At 41.7% G+C, this 21,650-nt stretch overlaps 1 protein-coding gene across 3 annotated transcripts in view; it reads right to left on the bottom strand.

Moving 5' to 3' along the window:
• The window catches only part of SLC49A4 (solute carrier family 49 member 4), a 188,019-nt gene that overhangs the window by 52,635 nt on the left and 113,734 nt on the right, over positions 1 to 21,650 (bottom strand). For all 3 annotated transcript variants that reach the window (XM_073305107.2, XM_073305106.2, XM_073305105.2), the window contains exons 4-6: positions 13,847 to 13,976; positions 6,827 to 6,935; positions 6,109 to 6,176 (exon numbers count right to left, since the gene is read on the bottom strand). In XM_073305107.2, coding sequence (XP_073161208.1) covers positions 6,109 to 6,176; positions 6,827 to 6,935; positions 13,847 to 13,976 — 307 coding nt within the window. The remainder of the gene's footprint in view (positions 1 to 6,108; positions 6,177 to 6,826; positions 6,936 to 13,846; positions 13,977 to 21,650) is intronic.

Raw genomic sequence — 21,650 nt, 5'->3', positions numbered from 1 at the left:
GTGGAAAATACAGTGGGGAGATTTTATATACACAGAGAACATGAAACAATGGGTGTTACCATACACACTGTAATGAAAGTGATCAGGTAAGGTGAGCTATTACCAGCAGGAGAGAGAAAACAAAACAAAACAAAACGCTTTTGAAGTGATAATCAAACTGGGCCATTTCCAGTAGTTGACAAGAACGTGCGAGCAACAACATTGTTTTTATACACACAAACCATAAAAAATGGGTGTTTGTTGTGGAGGGTGGGAGAAAACCTGGATTTGTGCTGGAAATGGCCCACCTTGATTATCATACACATTGTAAGGAGAGTGATCACTTTAGATAAGCTATTACCAGCAGGAGAGTGGGGTGGAGGGAGAGAAAACCTTTTGTAGTGATAAACACCCATTTTTTCATGGTTTGTGTATATAAAACCATCTTATGTATTTTCCACAGTATGCATCCGATGAAGTGAGCTGTAGCTCATGAAAGCTTATGCTCAAATAAATTGGTTAGTCTCTAAGGTGCCACAAGTACTCCTTTTCTTTCAACTTACCTGATCACTCTAGTTACAGTGTGTATGGTAACACCCATTGTTTCATGTTCTCTGTGTATATAAAATCTCCCCACTGTATTTTCCACTGCATGCATCCGATGAAATGAGCTGTAGCTCATGAAAGCTTATGCTCAAATAAATTTGTTAGTCTCTAAGGTGCCACAAGTACTCCTTTTCTTTTTATATATAATGGTGATTTTTGTCATGATTAAACTGAAGCCTGCTCAAATTGGGAAGAGCTCCCTGTAAACATCTGCAAAACTAACTCATTATCCTCCTTCACAATCCGAGTGTGCTGTGATGCCTAGAAAAAGCTTGACAACATTTAGCCTGTCGGTATGCAGAGAACACAACCTATCATGCTTGCTCGTACTGTCTCCCTGTTTATTTATACTCCCCTCATTTGTTTCTATCAACCTGTATCCACCTGTTGTCTCATTTATTACTTTGATGGTAAGTTCTTTGAGGCAAGAACTGTCTTTTTGTTCTGTTTTTACAACACTCAGCACAATGAGGACCTGGTCCATGACTAAAGTTCCTGAACAGGACAGTAATTCAAATAAAAATGAATAATAATAATAATAATATTTCAAAACAATTCAGCCATTGGGAACACTGTCTCACTTTGGATATTTACAAGGGAAACTTAAAAGATAGTTCACATGGTGTTTTCAGCAGCTAAACATATGAGGAAATTTTAATTTTTTTCCCCCAAAGCAGATCTCTCTCGGAATAAAATCACATCCTTACTTACATGGCTGCTTGCCAGTCAGTGGCATTTAGATTTGAGGGTGCATTAATCAATTAGTTTAGGGTGACTTGCTTGCTTATGTGCAAGCGTAAATATGTATTTATTTCATTCAAGCTAGACTGAAGAGCTAGGATCCATTTTTGTGGAAAAACTCAAACCTTTCCGGTTATTCTCAAATCCCCAATACTAATATCACTATGAAGTCATTGTAATAAAGAACAATATGCTCGGTATAACAAGAGGGTAAGTTGGATCTTGTAAACCCAAATGAATCAATGATGAAGGTCTCAGTAAACAGGGCAAGCAGAAACCCTTGCACCTGGACACAAAACTAAGTAAGAACTATTGATTGCTGGGGTAGTCAATTTTTTTTGCACCTTTTGCATTTATTTAAAAAAAACAACAATCCAGCTGAGCACTGAACCCACAACACAATTAGTACTGCAACTGCTCTTTTCAAAAAGGATTTTAACACTGGTGCAAACTTAGAAAAAACACTGGAGAGAGAGAGAGATGTTATTCAATTTGCTAGTAATTTTTTGTAGTTCCCTTGCTATTATTTAAGTTATGTCTGAAGAACTTCTCCCCTCATGGATCAGTTTTTCTCCTCCTGTTGGATTGGGGTTGTGTGGACCAGGAAGTTTGGAATTATGAAGACATTCTAACTTGTCTACTAATTGCCTTATTTTCCCCTGCTAAAAAAAGAGATAGGTGGGTATTTTAAAGTCCAATCCTCCATGGCCTGATATAAAAGGTAACACTATATACAGCTTGAAAGTTGGGAATGCCACCAATAAGTAATGGTTAACAGTTTATCTAGCATGGGAGTTTTATGAAATATTGGATCTTAAGACCACATCTTTCCTCTTATTCTGTCCCTCCCTCTATTTCAATTCCGCACTGAACTTAGAAGTCAATAACTGGTAGAGCTAGAATCAATGCTGTATATCACCTTAAAGCTTGTAATCCCAGCTTTCAAATGGCATAGAGTATTAACTTCTAACTGCAGAAGTTTAGCTGTTGATGCTGGATTTGAAGTGGGGAAGAAGAAAGTAATCAGATTGACCCAACTTTAAAATCACAGGAGTCAGTTTATTTATTCATTTTTTTTCTGTATTTTTGTCATTAAACATTAACTAATTATGTGAAACTTCTCAGAAGTGTCACAAAACATGAACTTCATATTTGTCCCATGGAGCAAAGTCCGAGGGGTTATTTTGCTGTCAACATCAGAAGTCCATTTCTAAAGCTGAGCGGGGCTACATATGCTGCATAATAAAAAAAGTGGATGAAATATCAGATTGGAGGTGGGAGGATGGGGAAAGATAACGGAGTCAAATATTTTCTCCACTTTACTGTACTGAGCAGTTGCAGCTGTGTTTTAATATAGAAAGATAAGCTGCTGTTGAAATTAGCAGTAACAGGCATCTAAGATTTTGCTGGAAGTTAAAGTTGACATTTGCCCCTTATTTGGCTCTAAGTTTCACAAAACTGTTGAATTAAACAAAAATGGAAAAAACATAACAAATAGGTCATACTCAGTCCTTTAAGGGCCTGTATTTCACCTCTGGTGAACTCAGTATGACTAGTAAAAATGCTTGCAAGACCTGTAAACTTTTCAGAGCACTAGTTTCACTCCAACGATCAGGAAGAAAATTTTTGTTCCCCAGTCTCAGCAGCTCTGTCACTTGCAACCATGCAGCAACACACCAACACCACCCTGCACCCACAACTTCATATTCTACCATAATCTATTATCCCAAACCAGCACTTACGGTGGATGTGTGCATGTACTAAAGAAGAGGTAGTCCAGGATAGTAGGTGAGTATCCGCCTGTAATGGGGTCAAGACATATCACTGTGCTCTGTGCTTGTGGCATTATCTTTCATGACCAAGCAAATCCACCTGTGCTGGATCCTGCAGTTAAAGCCTAAATGTATGGTGCTGAGAAAAGTCTGTTGCTAGGGAAATTATCACCAAGTCACAACATTTCAGCATTTTGACATCACTGCAGGATAAAAGCAGAAGGAAATGCTGGGCTGTGAAGGACAAAAATCCAGAAATATCTGTGATCATTAGCAAACGTGACAAGAAAAATTCTGGGGGAAAAAGGAGATAGATTTATGTTTCAGCATGATAATAAAATATGAATGTCACTCTTTAAAGTTGATATGCTTCAAACCAGTCTCATTCTACCTCTGCCAGCAAAGGGTACAACATCTGCCAATTGCCCAAAATATCCCAGACTTTTCCATCATTAAAATGCATCACACAAATTAACCAAACATGTCTAGTTCAGGATTGTGGGGGAGTAGAGAGAAGTGGGATTTATTTATATACCTTGTGGAGAAAAACTCCTCATACCACCAAAAGCAAAATAAAGTGATTTGGGTCCTGATTTTCAATATCCGCCTTCCTTTTGAAGGGGCACAATTTAATACCCACAGTGAATTACAGGCACAAATGCTACCATTGCAGGCAGCAAGCGGTTAAGATATCTACATGGTTGCATTTGCGTCATCAAAAACTGAAGCCAAGTTTGAAAAAACAGGCCCTTTATGTGCAGTTAAAGAATTAAATCATCTTCACGAAAGGGTAAAATTTTATCTAGACTTTATGGTTTGAGGAGAATAAAGTAAAACAACACTATCATTCTTAAATTGTAACATTTTTGGTTTTACAAATTAGCAGCTGGTAGAACAAAAAACCCCCCCAAAACCAAAAACTACCTTACCACAGGCTGTTAAGAGAGAGAGAGCTTCTTGCCTGATAAGTCACAGTCTTGACATTGAAATACATCAGCTTGTCATACTTGACAAGAATCATTACCTACTTTTCCTAATTATAACTTTCAGCAGATTACAGTCAGTCATCACTGGTTCAATCCTACATAGATACCTGCTGAACAGGCCTAAGAGGAGGGAATCATCTATCAGAAATGACAAATCACCCTTGCCCACTTTTTGTGTGTGTGCAAACGCTACTGTTTGAACTATATATTGCCTGAATTGCAGAGACATATTTGGAAACAGATTATTAGCATTCTTTTAATTTACTCAAAAGCAAAGTTTTGAACTCTGCAAAATACTGACCTTGCTATAAAGTTTGCAGTCAATTTTGCAGCAGTTACAGAGGCATTAAGCATTTTCTGAAACTAAAACTAGGCTATATATTAAATAAATTAATTTACCATAAAGGCTGAGATTTGCATTATGGGTCTGAATCAGCAAGTTCTTGCTAGAGAAGCTTAAGGCTAGAAAGGGTGCCCCTCTAGTGTTCAAGGGCCTCAACTGCAGTAGCAAAGGCTAGCCCATATGAGAGAGAATTCTGCATGAGTATTCACACTAGTTTTTCCATCATACTGCTTTTGCTGCATGGACATATGTTAATAGGTCATTATTTACCAAACACTACTTTTACAGTGCCAGGAGGGCTTTAAACTTTTCCCTATGGAGAAAAACAAGTCATAGACAAATCTAGCAATAGCTAACAATTGGCCCTCTGCAGGGATCCCTTGATTAGTAGGATTAAGCTCTTTGGCTAGTTAGCATTTGGAGTACTGTGGTGGGGGAGCTCAAATGTCTTTTTCCTTTTTCCATGGCTTTGGGGGAGCTTTCCCTCTTCCTCCTTTCTAGCTGTTAAGTGGAATAAGAGGTAGCAAGAGGAGAAACCCAATAAAAACAGCCACACTGGGTCAGACCAAAGGTCCATCTAGCCCAGTATCCTGTCTTCTGACAGTGGCCAATGCCAGGTGCCCCAGAGGGAATGAACAGAACAGGTAATCATCAAGTGATCCATCCTGTCGCACATTCCCAGTTTCTGGCAAACAGAGGCTAGGGACACCATCCCCAACCATCCTGGCTAATAACTATTGGTGGACTATCCTCCATGAACTTATCTAGTTTGAACATATAGTTTGTTATTTATTAGTTATACACATTGTTGTTGTACAGTACAAGTAGACAATAATCTCTGCCCCAAAAGAGCTTATTACAGTTTTGGGTCCCAATCCTGCAATGACCTCTGTGCAGACAGACTCCTGCACCCATGCAGCATTCATTGCAGAATCAGAGCCTCGGTAGTGAATAGAAAGAAGACAGAATTGTACTGGGAAATCCAGAGATGAGTGTAATGTAGTGGTTTTCTATTTTTTATTAACTTAAGTTATCAAAGGCCTCAAGGAAGGTGGTGGGTTTTTTTTGTTTTTTTTTAAACAAAGCTTGGATGGAAAGAGTCTGGTAGCTTGATTTGGGAAGGGCATTCCTTTTCTCACTTTTTCACTCATAAATCCACATCTTCTCAGATGGTTGGTGGGGAGTGTCACTCCATACCCATGGTGGTAAAGAGGAGAGATGCTAGGAGCATTCTGTGTCCACGTATGTGGGAAGTGTGTTGTATTCTCAGCATCAAACACTCAGTGGATTAGATTGCTAGACAGGCATCAGCAGGAAATAGACACTGATGTTCTCTGATGCTTTTCAGAGGTGCTAAATTGGTTCTTCCCAAGATCAGGCAGCCTCCTTCTTACAAGGCTACCCTGAAAAGGACCGGATGGGAAGCCGTCTCAGACATAACAATATGACTTCTTAAACTTGATGAGTGAGCAAATGGCTTTTCAACCCATGTAGTCCAATAACATGAAATATACAAATTACTGTACAAAAAGAAACAATACATCATCTTGGAGAGTCACATTTGCCATTTCAAATATTTCACTAATGATCAGAAATAAATTCAATTTATAGTCTTAAAAACCTGAGTGATCATTATAGCTGAAGAAAAATGAAGAACTGAAGGAGAGATCATTATTCCTACCTTGCCATTGCTATGCCAACAACACAGCCTCCAATTATGGACCAAAATCCAATCCAGCCCGCATCTACCTGATGGGAAACGGCATGGGGAAATGAAAGTGTTAAGGCTGAGAAAACAAGATGCTACTTTAAAAAAGGAGATGGGGGAAGGGAGGGTTACTGAAAAATCCTAGCAAAAAAACTGACTGACTTTTCTAAGAAACTCAAAAGGTATATAATTTAGTTAAAAGGATATGGTCAAACAGTATATGACCCAAATGTGACCTCTCTTTATATTGGAATCTGCTGGGGAATGTCATCTGGATTTCTATAATACCCTATTAGAAGCTTAAAAATAAAAATCTCTCTCTACTGATTTTTTCCTTTCAATTTGGCAAACATTGATTTTCTTTTCCTTCTCTATTTGTGAAGGTACAGCAACCAACACTACTCCCTTTTATTTATTTGCCTCTTTAACATCAATAGGTGCGTAGAGCTCTGAAAATATGAACTGCCACTGTAGACTCAGCAGGGGGAGCCACAATAACTTTTTGTGATGTCAATGCTAAAAGTTTGTTTTGTTTTATGTTTCAGTAGTGAAGTGGTGCGTATATATTGATAGTTCCAGAAAACAGTGAGAAAAACTAAGGTAGGGAATATGTACATCAGCTCAAACACCATGGGTCCAAATCTAACAAAATACCTATGAAATAGAGCAGCTGCTGCATGTAAATACTTACTTGGCTGACATGAACTGGTGTTAATATCAAGTCCAGAACGCCAGACCAGCCTGCGAAAACACCCAACGGTATAGCATAGGCTAATGCAAGCATCAAAAACCGGAAATTGCTGTGAAGACAACATATATGCAGTTAGCTGCTGTTTGTATTAGAAATGGCTCAGATTAACTTCAAGAGTAAATTGTACCCTAGAATCTATATTCCACCCATTAAGCAGAAAAGTAGAAACCTAAAGAGTGAGTCAGAAAAAACAAGTATAGTATTTGGCTATTTCACTGAAATTCCAAGTGCTGAAATGTTACTGCCTGGCACCATGTTATTAAAGAAAAAGCATTTATTATGTACGTATCAATGGCACCTTCTTGATTTCTGGAACCTGCTAGGCTCTCAGACTTTCCTTGTCTTCACAAGAAATTCAGTTTGTTATGCTATTTGATTACATTGACAGTCTATGCAGTGTTAACATATTAAAAACCAATAAACATAAATTCAGTCTGACAAAAGCATATTTCATGTATAAATTCAGATTCAGATTCTTCAAGCTACTCTTGCTGTTTGTTTTCGCTGAGAAAAGGAAATTTACTGCATTCTCTCCTGGCCCTACCAGCTTGTCACTTGCACTACACATCACAAATTTATTTTCGTAAAACTTATTTTCTACTTAACCAAAAACATAAAAATATTATAATCCAACTCTTTGGCATACTCATGCAGAACATAAACAACAATTTACAATTATATTGGAACGTTTATGCAAGGATCTCAAAGCACTCCGGCAAACAAACCTCTCTGTAAACTAAGTAAGTATTTTTCCATGTTTTCATAATAAGAGCCCAAGCTAAACTCATAAAATATGCACATGTAAAAGAAAACTGTGCACATAAATAATTTTGAGGCAGAAACTGATTGTATGTATAATTAGCCATTTTTGCACATGTAAATACATATTTTAAACAAATTGCCTTATTTTGCTTGTGCACATGTATTGTGTTGGCACAATTTAGGTGCTTTTATTTGAAAATATGCCTTCAGTGACCTTTCCCCCAAGGTGACAGTGAGTTCACAGCAGAACGAGGAACAGAACCCAAGAATCCTGGCTCAGCAGTAGAACACCTTTCCTCCTATGAATGTATTTGGAATATAGTCCTGTTATTTGAAATCCCCACTTGTTTAAATGTTGCTGTTCCCATTTTCTGTAGAAGCATCACAGAAAAGTACAGTGAAAAACTCAATATTGTAAGTAATAAACTTTTCAGAACTTATTCATATGTTCCTCATATTCAATAAGGACAAACACAAAGTACTCCACTTAGGAAGGAACAATCAGTTGCACACATACAAAATGGGAAATGACTGCCTAGGAAGGAGTACTGCGGAAAGGGATCTGGGGGTCATATTGGACCACAATTTAAATATGAGTCAACAGTGTAACACTGTTGCAAAAGAAGCAAACATCATTCTGGGATGTATTAGCAGCAGTGTTGTAAGCAAGACAGGAGAAATAATTCTTCCGCTCTACTCCACGCTGATTAGGTCTCAACTGGAGTATTGTGTCCAGTTCTGGGCACCACATTTCATGAAAGATGGGGTCAAATCGGAGAAAGTCCAGAGAAGAGAAGTCAATGCCATTTACTCAACTTTCAAGGAAGATAACAGAAAGAAGAATGCTGAAACCTCAGGCAAGAATGAGAACCAACAATGTGCAAACTTAGAACCCAGAATCATTGCCTCAGGGAGACAAAATGACTGTCAACATTATTGGTGAAACAGGCCTCCAGTTCAAATACCCTATACTCTGAATAAGTCTACACATATTATTCAATTAATAGTACTTAATACCTTTTTCTTTCTTTGGGGACGAGGGAGAGGGGAACAGTAGCAAGAGTGGAAAACAACAGCAATTTAAACCATAAAAAGTGGTGGAGAGAGAGAGACACACACACACACAAGTCTAAGAATCTGTTCTAAAGAAATCAGGATTTTTTTCAGTTAAATAGATTCACCTTCACTGTTCATTGAAGGTGAAACAATAAAAGGTTTGTCACCATCTGCACCCTAAAAAGTTAAACCGGAGCTGACAAGACGAGTCCTAAAACAATCACCTAAAGCAACAGCATTACTGTAACTGACAGCACACACAAAACCTCTGCTGAGGCAGCTTGCTCTCCATATAAAGTATTCCGGTTTTGGAATAAAGAGGAAGATAGAAAATGGTGTCTTTACATTCAGGAACCCTAGTATTTCTAACTAAGGTTTGGATGGTGTTTATTTTATTGCTTACTTTTAGGGCTCTGTCCAAGGTAGTTACCCAAAGGATGTTCATGTAACCAAAAAAAGGCCTCCCTCAAAGCAGGTTCCATGGGACTGAAATTGATCAGCACCAGTTCCCTAGAAATGAAGGGATAATTTGGTAGTTCACACAATTATTGAAGCTGAGGAAAAGATCTTAGAATATTCGTTGAAATGTTCAGAATTTCAGAGGTCATGTTTGTTTTATTCCATGAGAAGATCTGAAGAACATAGCCAATGTTTACCTGGAGCCCTTTTTCTTTCACACAGCCTCTTCTCGAGCAAAGCAACTACATTACATAAACATGGCCTTCTCCCAATACCATTTGTCAGTTTCCTTCTAATAAAACAGTGCAAAGAAAGCCTAAACACAGGAGTAAGGTTATTTCATGTTCTCATTACAATTTTAAGGATGCATTTACAGTGTTTTCTACCATCATTCGTCTGTCATTTACTAGGCCCACTCTCTCCTCCTTGACTCTGGTCTACCTTGTGCAATCTTGGAAGTCTAAGAGGGCAGATTGCCTTTTGTACTCAGTGCTGCTATTTTCCAAAATTATTTCACATTTGGAAGGTCTGTCAATGTTTGTAGAATAAAATACAATATGGAAAATGTTCTACCTGTTTGGGCACTTTCTAAAGAAGGGACAGAACTTGTTCCAAAATACTGTTTGTCAAATAGTCACAAATTCTGGGTACATGATTGCATATCTAGTCTTCCTTCTATACTGAAAAGAGACACTAACAGGGGAGGTTAAGTTGTAACCTACCTTGACGGTGGTCTCATCTGGAACATCTTGCCTTTTCTAGACTTTTGGCTATGAATCAGCTCCTCGGCTGTGGTATGGCTATTTTGCCAATGGATTCTGGCCATAAGCTGCTGTATCCAGCCCATGAGAATCACATCTATGAAAGGGGCTCCTCTGGTGACAGGTACCTATGCCACCCCCTGTACCAGCGTCAGGGACTTGAGGAGAGAAAAGGGTGCATAGCTGGGGCAATCTTATGTTATGCCAATCTTAAGCTGTCATTTTGTCTCCTTGGACCTATTAATAGACAATATGAGTTGCAGCAGCCTTTGGGCTACTTTAACATATACTTGGCTCTGTTTTCAGCAGCCCCAGCATCAGGGGGTAATGAAAAGGCGAATATAGCCAAAAATCTGACCATGCATATTTATCTTTGCAATTACTCCATCCAAAAATTTTACTGAAAAAACAAGCGTGTTGCTGCCTGTCACACGATCAACCACTGCATCCACACTCTTTCCCATCATAATATATATGTGCCTATGATAGGAAAGTTAGCATCAACCTTTTTTTATTAAAACTTTCTGCTGGAATATGGATCACCTTTAAAAAAAAAAAAACCTATTGCACACTACTATACTCCATAAGGCAAGACTGTTCAGATGGGAGCCCTGTCAAAGTCAATCAGCTTCCTAGCAATAACCTTGGCAATGTCTATTTAGCACCAAGCTTATTCTGTAACCTCCTTTCTGGATGGAGATGTCATGTGAAACTATGACTTCTAGTTCATAAAGGAGCGATAGATACACAGAGTCCTTAGTTTTATGAGCTTTAGAATAGTTTACTTAGGTTCCCCAAAATATTAAATGTATATAACTGGCTAATACTTTCAAGCTGCTTTAAAACTAAATATATTATTGTTAATTTGAAACATAAATATTTTAAACTATTTGCAGGTACTGGAATTTTTTTTTTCTACTGAAGCACTGTATGTACTGTTTCAGGGTAAAAAAAAAACATTGCTAAACTAAGGAGCTAATAAAAGGGTATTTATTCCAATCTTGACTAGGGTATTGTAACAAGACTGGTGGCCCATTAAGTGAGTTGAGTTGAGCCGCCATATGTGAATATTCAGTTGCCTCTGAGCTGATGTTGTGAGACTGGGATCAAGTGGTTGCTTAAAGATCACCTTGCCTCCATAAGAGTCAGCAAGAAACTCACTAATTAGTGAGAGCGAAGAGAGTAGGTCAGCTCCTGGAGGAGTCCTCATGTCAGGGGAAAGAACCCAGATCATATGTGACTCCTAGGTAGATGGCTTGTGGAGTGTAATGCTGCAGGGAGCAGACTACAAAGGAGAAGGGAGCAGAGAGGCTCACCGTGATTCCAAGAAGGTGGGTTGCAAGGAGTACACAGGTTCCTGAAGAAGACAGTACATCAGAGTTAAAGGACATGACTGAGGTGTTGAACTTGTGTTAAACAGTTTTATTTTGAAGAAATAAAACTGAAGCCCAGAAGAAAATGATACAAACTAATGGCTGAAGTGTTTTTTGGTGTATGGATTTGTGAGTTAGCCCACAGGCTAACCTGTATCAAATACAGATATGTATATCAGCAACATATGAAGGCAAACTCAAAATAGGGACCCTAACTCTGTAATCCAGGGAGTCAGGATTCTCCAGTGTTCATCAACTGCTCCCTAATTTACACAGCTCTGTCAGAAGAAATAGTCCCCGTCTCAAAGACTACAAAATGTAGATTAGACAGATACGGTTTGATGTCTAACACCATCGATGATGGATCTCTCTCACAGCACAGCAGATTCCGTACTTTTATAAATCCTTCTTCTTTGATGGATTATTGCTGAAAGGCTCCCCAAGAGAATTGTGTTTTGAATGATGAGATGGCGATTGTTTGGTGTGCAAAGGAAGAAAGAGTGCCTTGTGGAAGGGAAAGCATGGAAGAATGTATAAGGGGAGGAAGATACATTTACTTAATAGCAATAGACAAACCTGACTCTTGAAAGTGATGTGTTAAAGCAGAAATAAGTTCACTATTTAACTGCAAGACATTTTTTATTAAGAAAGGTTTAGTGAATTGGTAATTCAGAGTTTTGCAGTTCGCTAGCTGACACTACAAGTATCCCAGATCCAGTGTTTACTGTACTGTGTACAACCAATTAGTTACAAGGCTCCCAAATGGAGTACTGTCAACAGAAATTTTATATTTCACCTGCAGAGTCAGTTGTTGTTTGGGTTTTTATTTGACAGTAACGTTTTTACAACTCATCCCTCAGGCAGGATTTCTCCCCATAGCAGTTTAGGCTCATAATGCAGCATTAATAAGTATGCTCAGTGCCCTCAAGGGAACTGCTATTTTTTAATACCTCAAGTAGGTCACGTTACAGATTAACTGACCAATTCTGTTCTCACCTTTTCCTTCCTCACTGCCAACCTTCTCCAGAAAGGACACACTTTGGTGATTATCTTGCCTTGCACCTTCTGGTAACACAGTATGTCTACACTGCAATTAAAAACCTGCCTGGCCTGTGTCAGCTGACTCGGGCTGGTGGAGCTCAGGCTAAGGGGCTGTTTAATTGCAGTATAGACATTTGGGCTCAGGCTGGAGCCCAGACTCTAGGACCCTGTGAGGTGGAAGAGTCCCAGAGCCCAGACTCCAGCCTGAGCCAAAATGTCTACACTGCAATTAAACAGCCCCTTAGCCCAAGCCTCGTGAGCCCAAGTTAGCTGACACAGGTCAGCCATGGATGTCTAACTGCAGTTTGGACATAGCCTTAGCCAGGTTCCAAACAGCAGAAATTGAGCATTTCTGATTGGAAATGATTTCCCTAAAAACAAGAAGAAGAGAGAAATAATTTTTGCAGGCTTTAAATACAAGTAAAGAAGGCAGAGAGTCTATGACAAGTATGATTTTATTGCTCTCTAATAATTGCTTAGTAAAAAAGCTTCACAAATATTCCATCCTAGATAGTCCCTTTTACACACTGATCCTATTCCTGCTACTGACAGCCTGGTGGTAGACTGCTGCACATGAGCAGAGCTCCACTGAAGTCAACTGGACTGTGCATGAGCATAACAGTTCACTTTTGCGCTATCAGTTACGGGATCCAGGCCTTTAATATTACTTATTATTTGTATTAGAGCAGTGCCGAGAGGACCCATCTGATATCAGGATGCCGTTGTGTTAGGTGCAATATGAGCACATAGAAAGAAATGGTCCCTGCAATGAAGAGTTTACAGTTTATATACACACAGACCAAGGGTGGGAGAAAGGAAGCAGCATTAGGACATTTTCTTCATAACAAAGTTAAAAAAACACCAAAAATGTTTAATTTGAGACCTTGCCCAGCAATATGACTTATTTTCCATTCCCCCATTTTGCATTTTAACACCATATGCAATTAACTGGACACAATAGGACAAATTCTGCCTTAGATGCATTTGTGTACTTCTCTCATCATAGCAAGGGCTGTGGGGCTCACATTTGAATGGGGAAATAGACCCCAAGTTACTCCAACATAAAGAGCAATGTTGGCAGCTTAAGAGCACTGAAAATAAAGAAAACAATTTAATGCTCAGTTATTCACAATGTTAAATTACCTCAACACTTTACAGTAAACATCCCTTTAATTGTCTTGTAATTTAATTTCATTGTAACAAAATTATTATTTAGAGGCTGTGTTAACAAGACCACAACAGTGTTGATGCTGAGTGACTCTGATATGTGATTTGCAATATTTTTGAAAATAGTTAATATTTAATGACTCCACTTTTTAACATCTAGTGTTCTTTCATGTCTATGTATTAATATTTAATTTGATTACAAAGCACTACAAATTAACTTGCTTGTTCTTCAGTGAGAAGATTAAAGCACATATTCTGTTGTTTTGCTTTTTAAATGTAGGTTTAAAAAAAGCTGAATTGGCTTTGAACTGTAAACCCAAGCTGTCCCAAAGAGAACCTACCTTAATAGCCTACAAAAACTTCTCCTATAGCTGAGCCGCTGACTAGCTGCAGCCACACTGGGAGGAAATGGAGGGCGTGATGGGAAGTAGGCTAGTGCTGCAGAAAATATCAGGGAGACCATTCCAAATTCTAAGAGTCAATTAAGAAAAACCACAGTAAGAGAGAAGTTTAACATTGTGATGATTTTAACAGTAAGAGCTTATTTTAATACGATAAAGTTATTATCTAGCCTCTTTCATACAAAAATTGTATGCCAAATGCTTTACAAAGTTCAATAATAGAGCTACAGGTCTAAAACAATAGGAAGAGGAATTAAGGGAATATATTTTTAAGCAAGATTGGGAGTCAATTAGGTAGATAGATATAGGCAAGTCATTGGCAATGGCAGGAGCTGCAGAGGTAAAGGCTTTTGTACCAACAGTTATAACACTACCTGAAGAGACAGAGAGGAGGCCAGTGCCAAGACGGACAAGGTCTGTGAGGCAGGCTGGAGCAGGTCTGCTTGTGGTTTTAAACACAAGGAGGATAATATCAAACTGGACCCATGTGGATAATTCTGAGACTGTGAGGGCAGTGATGAGGTTACTTTTCATTGTGTGAGAAGACAGGTAGCAGTACATGCTAGAATTTGGACAGCTGGGACTTGGGGAAGCCCTAGAGCAATGAACTTCAGTAGTCACAGCACAGAGTGATGAAGACATGGAAAAAGAATTCAACAAAGGTAGAGTCAAGAGACAGCACACACAGAGAGTGTTACTGTGGTAACAGACAGATTTACAACATAAGAAGGAAAGTACAGTCAGTCATGTCCCAAGGAGAGAATGGACACAAATGGGAGAGAAATGAGGAAAGAGAGTTGTTTGCAGATGCTGCTTTTGCTCAACAGCAGTAGGTCTGTCTGTCAGAAATTTCAGTGTGGCAATTTGGGCCTGAACCTGCATGAGACACTCAGCAAGTCTCATGATCAGACTTTTTGAGAGAAAGCCATAAATGTTAATCAACCCCCAGCCCATCTAACATTTATAGGCGTTTACAATTTACACAGCATTCTCCCTATTCACAGGCTTAACCCTAGTATGCTAGTTTTCCTAAACTCTTAAAAACAGGATTCTTTACTACTGTATAGACAATTCTATAGCTATGGATTATGTCCTTTAAGGAGCACCTGGGATCCTATTACAAAGAAGTGATTCACCAATACTATTTGGAAATACAACCTAGAAATCCAGCAGTGCTGGGTACTGGATTGCTTTAGCTTCCTCCTCTCTAAATACCCTTTTAAAAAAAAAAATAATGTCAATACAGAGAGAGAAGGCACTTTGCCAACTGCTCTGCCGAATGAGGAGGAAATAATTCATGAAAGTGAAAAGTAAATGATACACAGAATCTGAATGGACCAGGTGGGAAAAAAACCAGAATAACTGTTTTAAGTTTGCTCTGTGGAAAAAAAATATATAAACACACAGGATTTCTTTTGAGGGTGAATTCTTATAGATTTGACCATTTTGTTCTCCAGCATCAAATACTAAATGATTCACTTTGGATGAAGCCGTGTTTCCTTTTCCTACTGCTGTCTCATCATAAAAGGATTGTTTTTGAGGGTGAAGGACACGTTAGCTACCCCCACTTACACTAGAACACCACTGCCCTAGGCTATACAAATACTGTAAGTTCTATGCTGCTGTATATTATTGCCTTCAAGGAAACAAATGGTGAATAAGGAATTGGCTATATTGTAACTGAATAAACCCAGACTTAAAAAGAAGAAAAGAACTTTCTGTGATACTGGGGTGATGCCTAGAAAGGGAAGCAAGGTATGACAATAACAATTTTTTTAAAAAATGCCTTTTATTCCATTTTCAAAACAAGATTTCAGAATTACATGTGGACACATCCAAAAGATCATCTGGTTAGAGACAAATCTGGAGATTGGCTAAAGTACATTACTATTTAGCTATTACATACTATAACTATAAAACAGAAAGTTTAACTCTTTTTAAAATGTAAAGCATGTTGATTTAATATTTTAAAGAGCAGAGTAACACTTTTTCAAGTGCCTATTCTCCTTTAGGGGTACTGCTGAGATTTACCTGATGGTCCTTTTCATTAGAGCCAACTTCTCTAGGGATCATGCTCTAGTAATGCTTAGGTCATTTTTAAAATTATTTTAATAATCAGGTGGTCTCTGAAGTGTTTCCCTGCAACCTTTAGTATCTTCCCATCTTACATCTGCTACTCTGATGAACCTGCCTTGTAGTCACTGCCCTTTCACATAAAAAAAAGGAAAAACTTGTTTGAAATCTAGCCAAAAACAAAGGGGTCACTGCTATTAGGTAATAAAGGATCCTCATATCAATTTAGCCTTGTGTGCCCTACAATTTCAGGTCTATCTGAGGTTTAGGAGCCCAGAACAGAATCAGATTCTCACATGTCACAAAGGTGATGCACTGCTGTCCCCACCAGGAGGACCAAGAATAATGGGTTTGCCTTTGTCACTACCATCATTCATTATACCAAACTCTAGATCGGGGTAGGCGCAAACTATGGCCTGCAGGCCACATCCAGCCCATCAGACCATTTAATCTGGCCCTCAGCTCTCACCAGGGAGAGGGGTCGAGGGTTTGCCCTGCTCTGCGTAGCTCCCAAGAAGCAGCCAGCATGACCCCACTCCGGCTCCTCTGTAGTACACGAAGGCGTGGCCAGGCGGCTCTGCACACTGCCCCGTCTGCAGGCACCGCCCTTGCAGCTCCCATTGACCGTGGTTCCCAGCCAATGGGAGCTGCAGGGGTGGCACCTGCGGACGGGGCAGAGCGTAGAGCCACCTGGACATGCCTCGGGGTCGGAGAGCGGATATGCTTCTGGGAGCTGCTTGCGGTAAGCACCGCCCAGAGCCTGAACCCCTGAGCTCCCCCATGCCCCAACCCCCTGACATAGCCCTGATCCCCCTCCCACCCTCCAAACCCCTCGATCCCAGCCCAGAGCCCCTTGTACCACAAGCCCCTCATCCCCAGCCCCACCCCAGAGCCCGCACCCCCAGCCCCCCACCACAATGCCCCAACAGCCTGCCCCATCGCTGATCCCCCTCCTGCCTGCTGAACACATTGGTCTCAGCCCAGAGCACCCTCCTGCACCACAAACCCCTCACCTCGGCCCCACCACAGAGCCCTCACACCCCTCCCCCGTACTCCAACCCCCTGCCCCAGCCCTGATCCCACTCCCGCTCTCCAAACCCCTTGCTTCCAGCCTGGAGCCCCCTCCTGCACCCCAAACCCCGCACCCCAAACCCCTCACCCCCCTGCACCCCAACCCGGAGTCCCCACCCGCACACTGAACTCTTCATTTCTGGCCCCACCCCAGAGCCTGCACTCCCAGCCAGAGCCCTCACCCTTACCCCCAATTTCGTGAGCATTCATGGCCCGCCATACAATTTCCATATCCCGATGTGGCCCTCAGGCCAAAAAGTTTGCCCACCCCTGCTGTAGATCAATATTTCTAAAATGTGCCCACATGCAGCCAACCGGGGCTTTTTGTGCAGCCATGACAGCTTCCTGGGTGGTGATGGGGGAGGGAAGGGAAGCATCAGCCTCTCCCTCTTCCTCCTTGTTGCTCCTGGATGCACTAGGAGAGAGGTGGGGCACAACACTGCAGGAGCAAGGTGAGTTCTTGACCCACGTTGGAGCGATGGGGTTTGGGCGGCAGGCTCCAGCACTCCCAGCTCTAGCCATGCGGCCCTGGCCTCCAGCTGCAGGGCTTTAGCCTCCGGCCCCTGGTTTCAGCTGTGTGGCAGAAAGCGCAGGCTTCCGGCTCCAGTCCCAGGCTCTGGCCACACAATGGCAGGCACTGGCCAAAGGTGCCAACCTCCAGCCTCAGCTGCACGGCAGTGGGCTCCAACCAGGGGGCTTTGGCTGCGGGCAGCAGGTGCTGGCCATTGGCTCCAGCCATGGAGCTTCAGTCAGCCTCTGGCCCAGTTCCAGCCATGTGGTAGCGGCCCCAGGCTCCAACCATGTGGCCCTAGCCCCTGGTGCTGATCCCCTGCCCCAGCTGCACGGCAGCAGGCGCCGCCCACAGCTCTGGCCATGCAGCCCCAGTCCCTGGCATCGATCCCCTATCCCAGATGAATGGCAGCAGGGGCCCACCCACAGCTCTGGCTGCGCGGCAGCAGGCTCCGATCCCTGGCTCCACCCACGCAGTTCCTGTCCCCAGCTCTAGGTTCTGGCTGCAGGCACTGAGCCCCAGCCCTGGTTGCATGGCAGCAGATACCAGGTCCTGGTTCTGATCACGCGACAGTGGTCATTACCCACCTCCATCACCCCTGGCCCCTGCTGCTTTCCAGGCCTCACATCCATCTCCCTCATTTCCGCTGGGCCCCTGCTGCCTCCACTTTCACCCTCCCCCACCATCCAAGGCTTAATGGAACCTGAGGTTTGATGAGAAAAGTGATATTAACAAACATGCAAGTATCACTTTTCACAGCAGACTTACTGGCTATCTGTGGAAAAGTGATACTTGTATGTTTGTTAATATCACTTATCACTTTTCATAGCCTCCCAGGTAGCTACTAAATGTGCTGTGATATTAACAAATATACAAATATAACTTGTCAAAGCAAGCCCCAGGACCCATTAAGCCCTGGATGGCGGGGCTGAAGGGGAAGGCAGCATTATTTGTGTGATTGAGTCTGCCAAAAAATCCTACAAATATAAATTACAATGATTTGGATGTGAATCTGTGCATATTTAATTGTTTTTTCTAAAGTTAAGTAAGTATTTTAGGGAAAAAGTGTCAGTGCGGCCACCAGTGAGAGTTGGTGGCTGGACTCTGAGGCCACCAAAAATGTTGTTGTGAGAACTGCTGCTCTAGATAAAGAAGAAAAGCAAGCCCAGGCCAAGTTCACCAGCTTATTGTTAGAGTTTAACAATAAGAGGAAGACATGGGAAAAGGTCAGATATAAGGGATGTACTGTAAGTGCCAAGGGAATTGCAGTCAGAGACAAGAGCTCCTCAACAGTAACTGACTGCCTTCCTCCTGACAGTTCTTTCAGCAACACTGGATGGATCCACCAAAGCACTTGAAACAAGAAGGGAGAACAAGAACCGTCAACAAACTAATGGGCAGGAAATGCTACGCTGAGCATGGAGCTGTATGTCTTTTGCTGAAGAGTGAATCTCTAATGCCTCATGAAAGCAATCTGAGCACCATGCCACAATGACCTGTACACAAGGGGTCCCCAGTATACATTGGGATTGTTCTTGAAAAGGGCAATGGATACCAAAATGACATATACCGGAGAATTTTTCCCCATAAGAAATAATGGAATAAGGGGAAGATGTGTTCACAGCTTCACCACACTTGCCTATGACAATGCTTTTTTCACCTAAACAGTGTACCTTTTTACAATGACAGGTTATACAGTACACATTTTACACATAAAACATTGAATAAAATAATGCAGAACTCTACTAACACTGTTCAAACACATAGAACATTTGAATACAGTAAATAAGTACAGTAATACAGTATAAAATAGTGTCAATTCTGCTAAACTTGGGTAGGGGCGGTGGCTGGGTTTTCTTGGGCTGGCTTTTTGGTTGCAGAAATCTTGAAAAGGATTTTATCGACATCTGCTCTCCTGCATGAATCTTTAAGTGATACATCTCTCTGTAGCAAGTCACTGCATCACTGAGAGCCCTGGAGACTTTGGCAGACTGTTCACAAAAAGGATAACCGCTCAGTATGATTTCCATCATCTCATCCAGCAATCCAAAGAAATGGGAGAGATTCTTTGTCATCAGACTCCTGGCTTCCTTCCCTATGTCATCATCGTCATTGTTCTTGCTTTCTTTGGATATCCATTGTTGGTCCAGCTCAATCAGTTCCTCATTTGTCAGTTGCTCAGTGTGAGACTCCAACAACTCTTGTACATCCTCCTCCTCCTCAAACATCCTTCACCAACTTGACAATTTCTTGCTCGAGAACAGGAACAGCATCAAATCTTCCCACGACGTGTCAATGTTTTCCACACCATTCAAGATGTTATAGGACTTCCAAAACTCCTTTACACTGGGCTTTCCTTCACCTGCCGTCTCCTTAATCAGCATGGAGAACATCCTCCATAGGTAATAAGCCTTGAATGTAGCCAGCAGACACAAGTACAGTACTGTACTGTACAATACTGTACAATACAATACTGTACTGCGCTGGGCATCACAAAATGCGGAAGAGATGGCCAGCCCTCTGTGGAGATAGAGGCGGTTAGGGACTATTTAGAAAAGCTGGACGTGCACAAGTCCATGGGGCCGGACGAGTTGCATCCGAGAGTGCTGAAGGAATTGGCGGCTGTGATTGCAGAGCCACTGGCCATTATCTTTGAAAACTCGTGGCGAACCGGGGAAGTCCCGGATGACTGGAAAAAGGCTAATGTAGTGCCAATCTTTAAAAAAGGGAAGAAGGAAGATCCTGGGAACTACAGGCCAGTCAGCCTCACCTCAGTCCCTGGAAAAATCATGGAGCAGGTCCTCAAAGAATCAATCCTGAAGCACTTGCATGAGAGGAAAGTGATCAGGAACAGCCAGCATGGATTCACCAAGGGAAGGTCATGCCTGACTAATCTAATCGCCTTTTATGATGAGATTACTGGTTCTGTGGATGAAGGGAAAGCAGTGGATGTATTGTTTCTTGACTTTAGCAAAGCTTTTGACACGGTCTCCCATAGTATTCTTGTCAGCAAGTTAAGGAAGTATGGGCTGGATGAATGCACTATAAGGTGGGTAGAAAGCTGGCTAAATTGTCGGGCTCAACGGGTAGTGATCAATGGCTCCATGTCTAGTTGGCAGCCGGTATCAAGTGGAGTGCCCCAAGGGTCGGTCCTGGGGCCGGTTTTATTCAATATCTTCATAAATGATCTGGAGGATGGTGTGGATTGCACTCTCAGCAAATTTGCGGATGATACTAAACTGGGAGGAGTGGTAGATACGCTGGAGGGGAGGGATAGGATACAGAAGGACCTAGACCAATTGGAAGATTGGGCCAAAAGGAATCTGATGAGGTTCAATAAGGATAAGTGCAGGGTCCTGCACTTAGGACGGAAGAACCCAATGCACAGCTACAGACTAGGGACCGAATGGCTAGGCAGCAGTTCTGCAGAAAAGGACCTAGGGGTGACAGTGGACGAGAAGCTGGATATGAGTCAGCAGTGTGCCCTTGTTGCCAAGAAGGCCAATGGCATTTTGGGATGTATAAGTAGGGGCATAGCGAGCAGATCGAGGGACGTGATCGTTCCCCTCTATTCGACATTGGTGAGGCCTCATCTGGAGTACTGTGTCCAGTTTTGGGCCCCACACTTCAAGAAGGATGTGGATAAATTGGAGAGAGTCCAGCGAAGGGCAACAAAAATGATTAGGGGACTGGAACACATGAGTTATGAGGAGAGGCTGAGGGAGCTGGGATTGTTTAGCCTGCAGAAGAGAAGAATGAGGGGGGATTTGATAGCTGCTTTCAACTACCTGAAAGGGGGTTCCAAAGAGGATGGCCCTAGACTGTTCTCAATGGTAGCAGATGACAGAACGAGGAGTAATGGTCTCAAGTTGCAGTGGGGGAGGTTTAGATTGGATATTAGGAAAAACTTTTTCACTAAGAGGGTGGTGAAACACTGGAATGCGTTACCTAGGGAGGTGGTAGAATCTCCTTCCTTAGAGGTTTTTAAGGTCAGGCTTGACAAAGCCCTGGCTGGGATGATTTAACTGGGAATTGGTCCTGCTTTGAGCAGGGGGTTGGACTAGATGACCTTCTGGGGTCCCTTCCAAC

This window comes from Lepidochelys kempii, chromosome 11 (genome assembly GCF_965140285.1).
Source record: "Lepidochelys kempii isolate rLepKem1 chromosome 11, rLepKem1.hap1, whole genome shotgun sequence".
Classification (NCBI taxonomy): Eukaryota; Metazoa; Chordata; order Testudines; family Cheloniidae; genus Lepidochelys; species Lepidochelys kempii.
The sequence above is the reverse complement of the archived record's forward strand: the minus strand, read 5'-3'. Positions and strand labels throughout refer to the sequence as shown.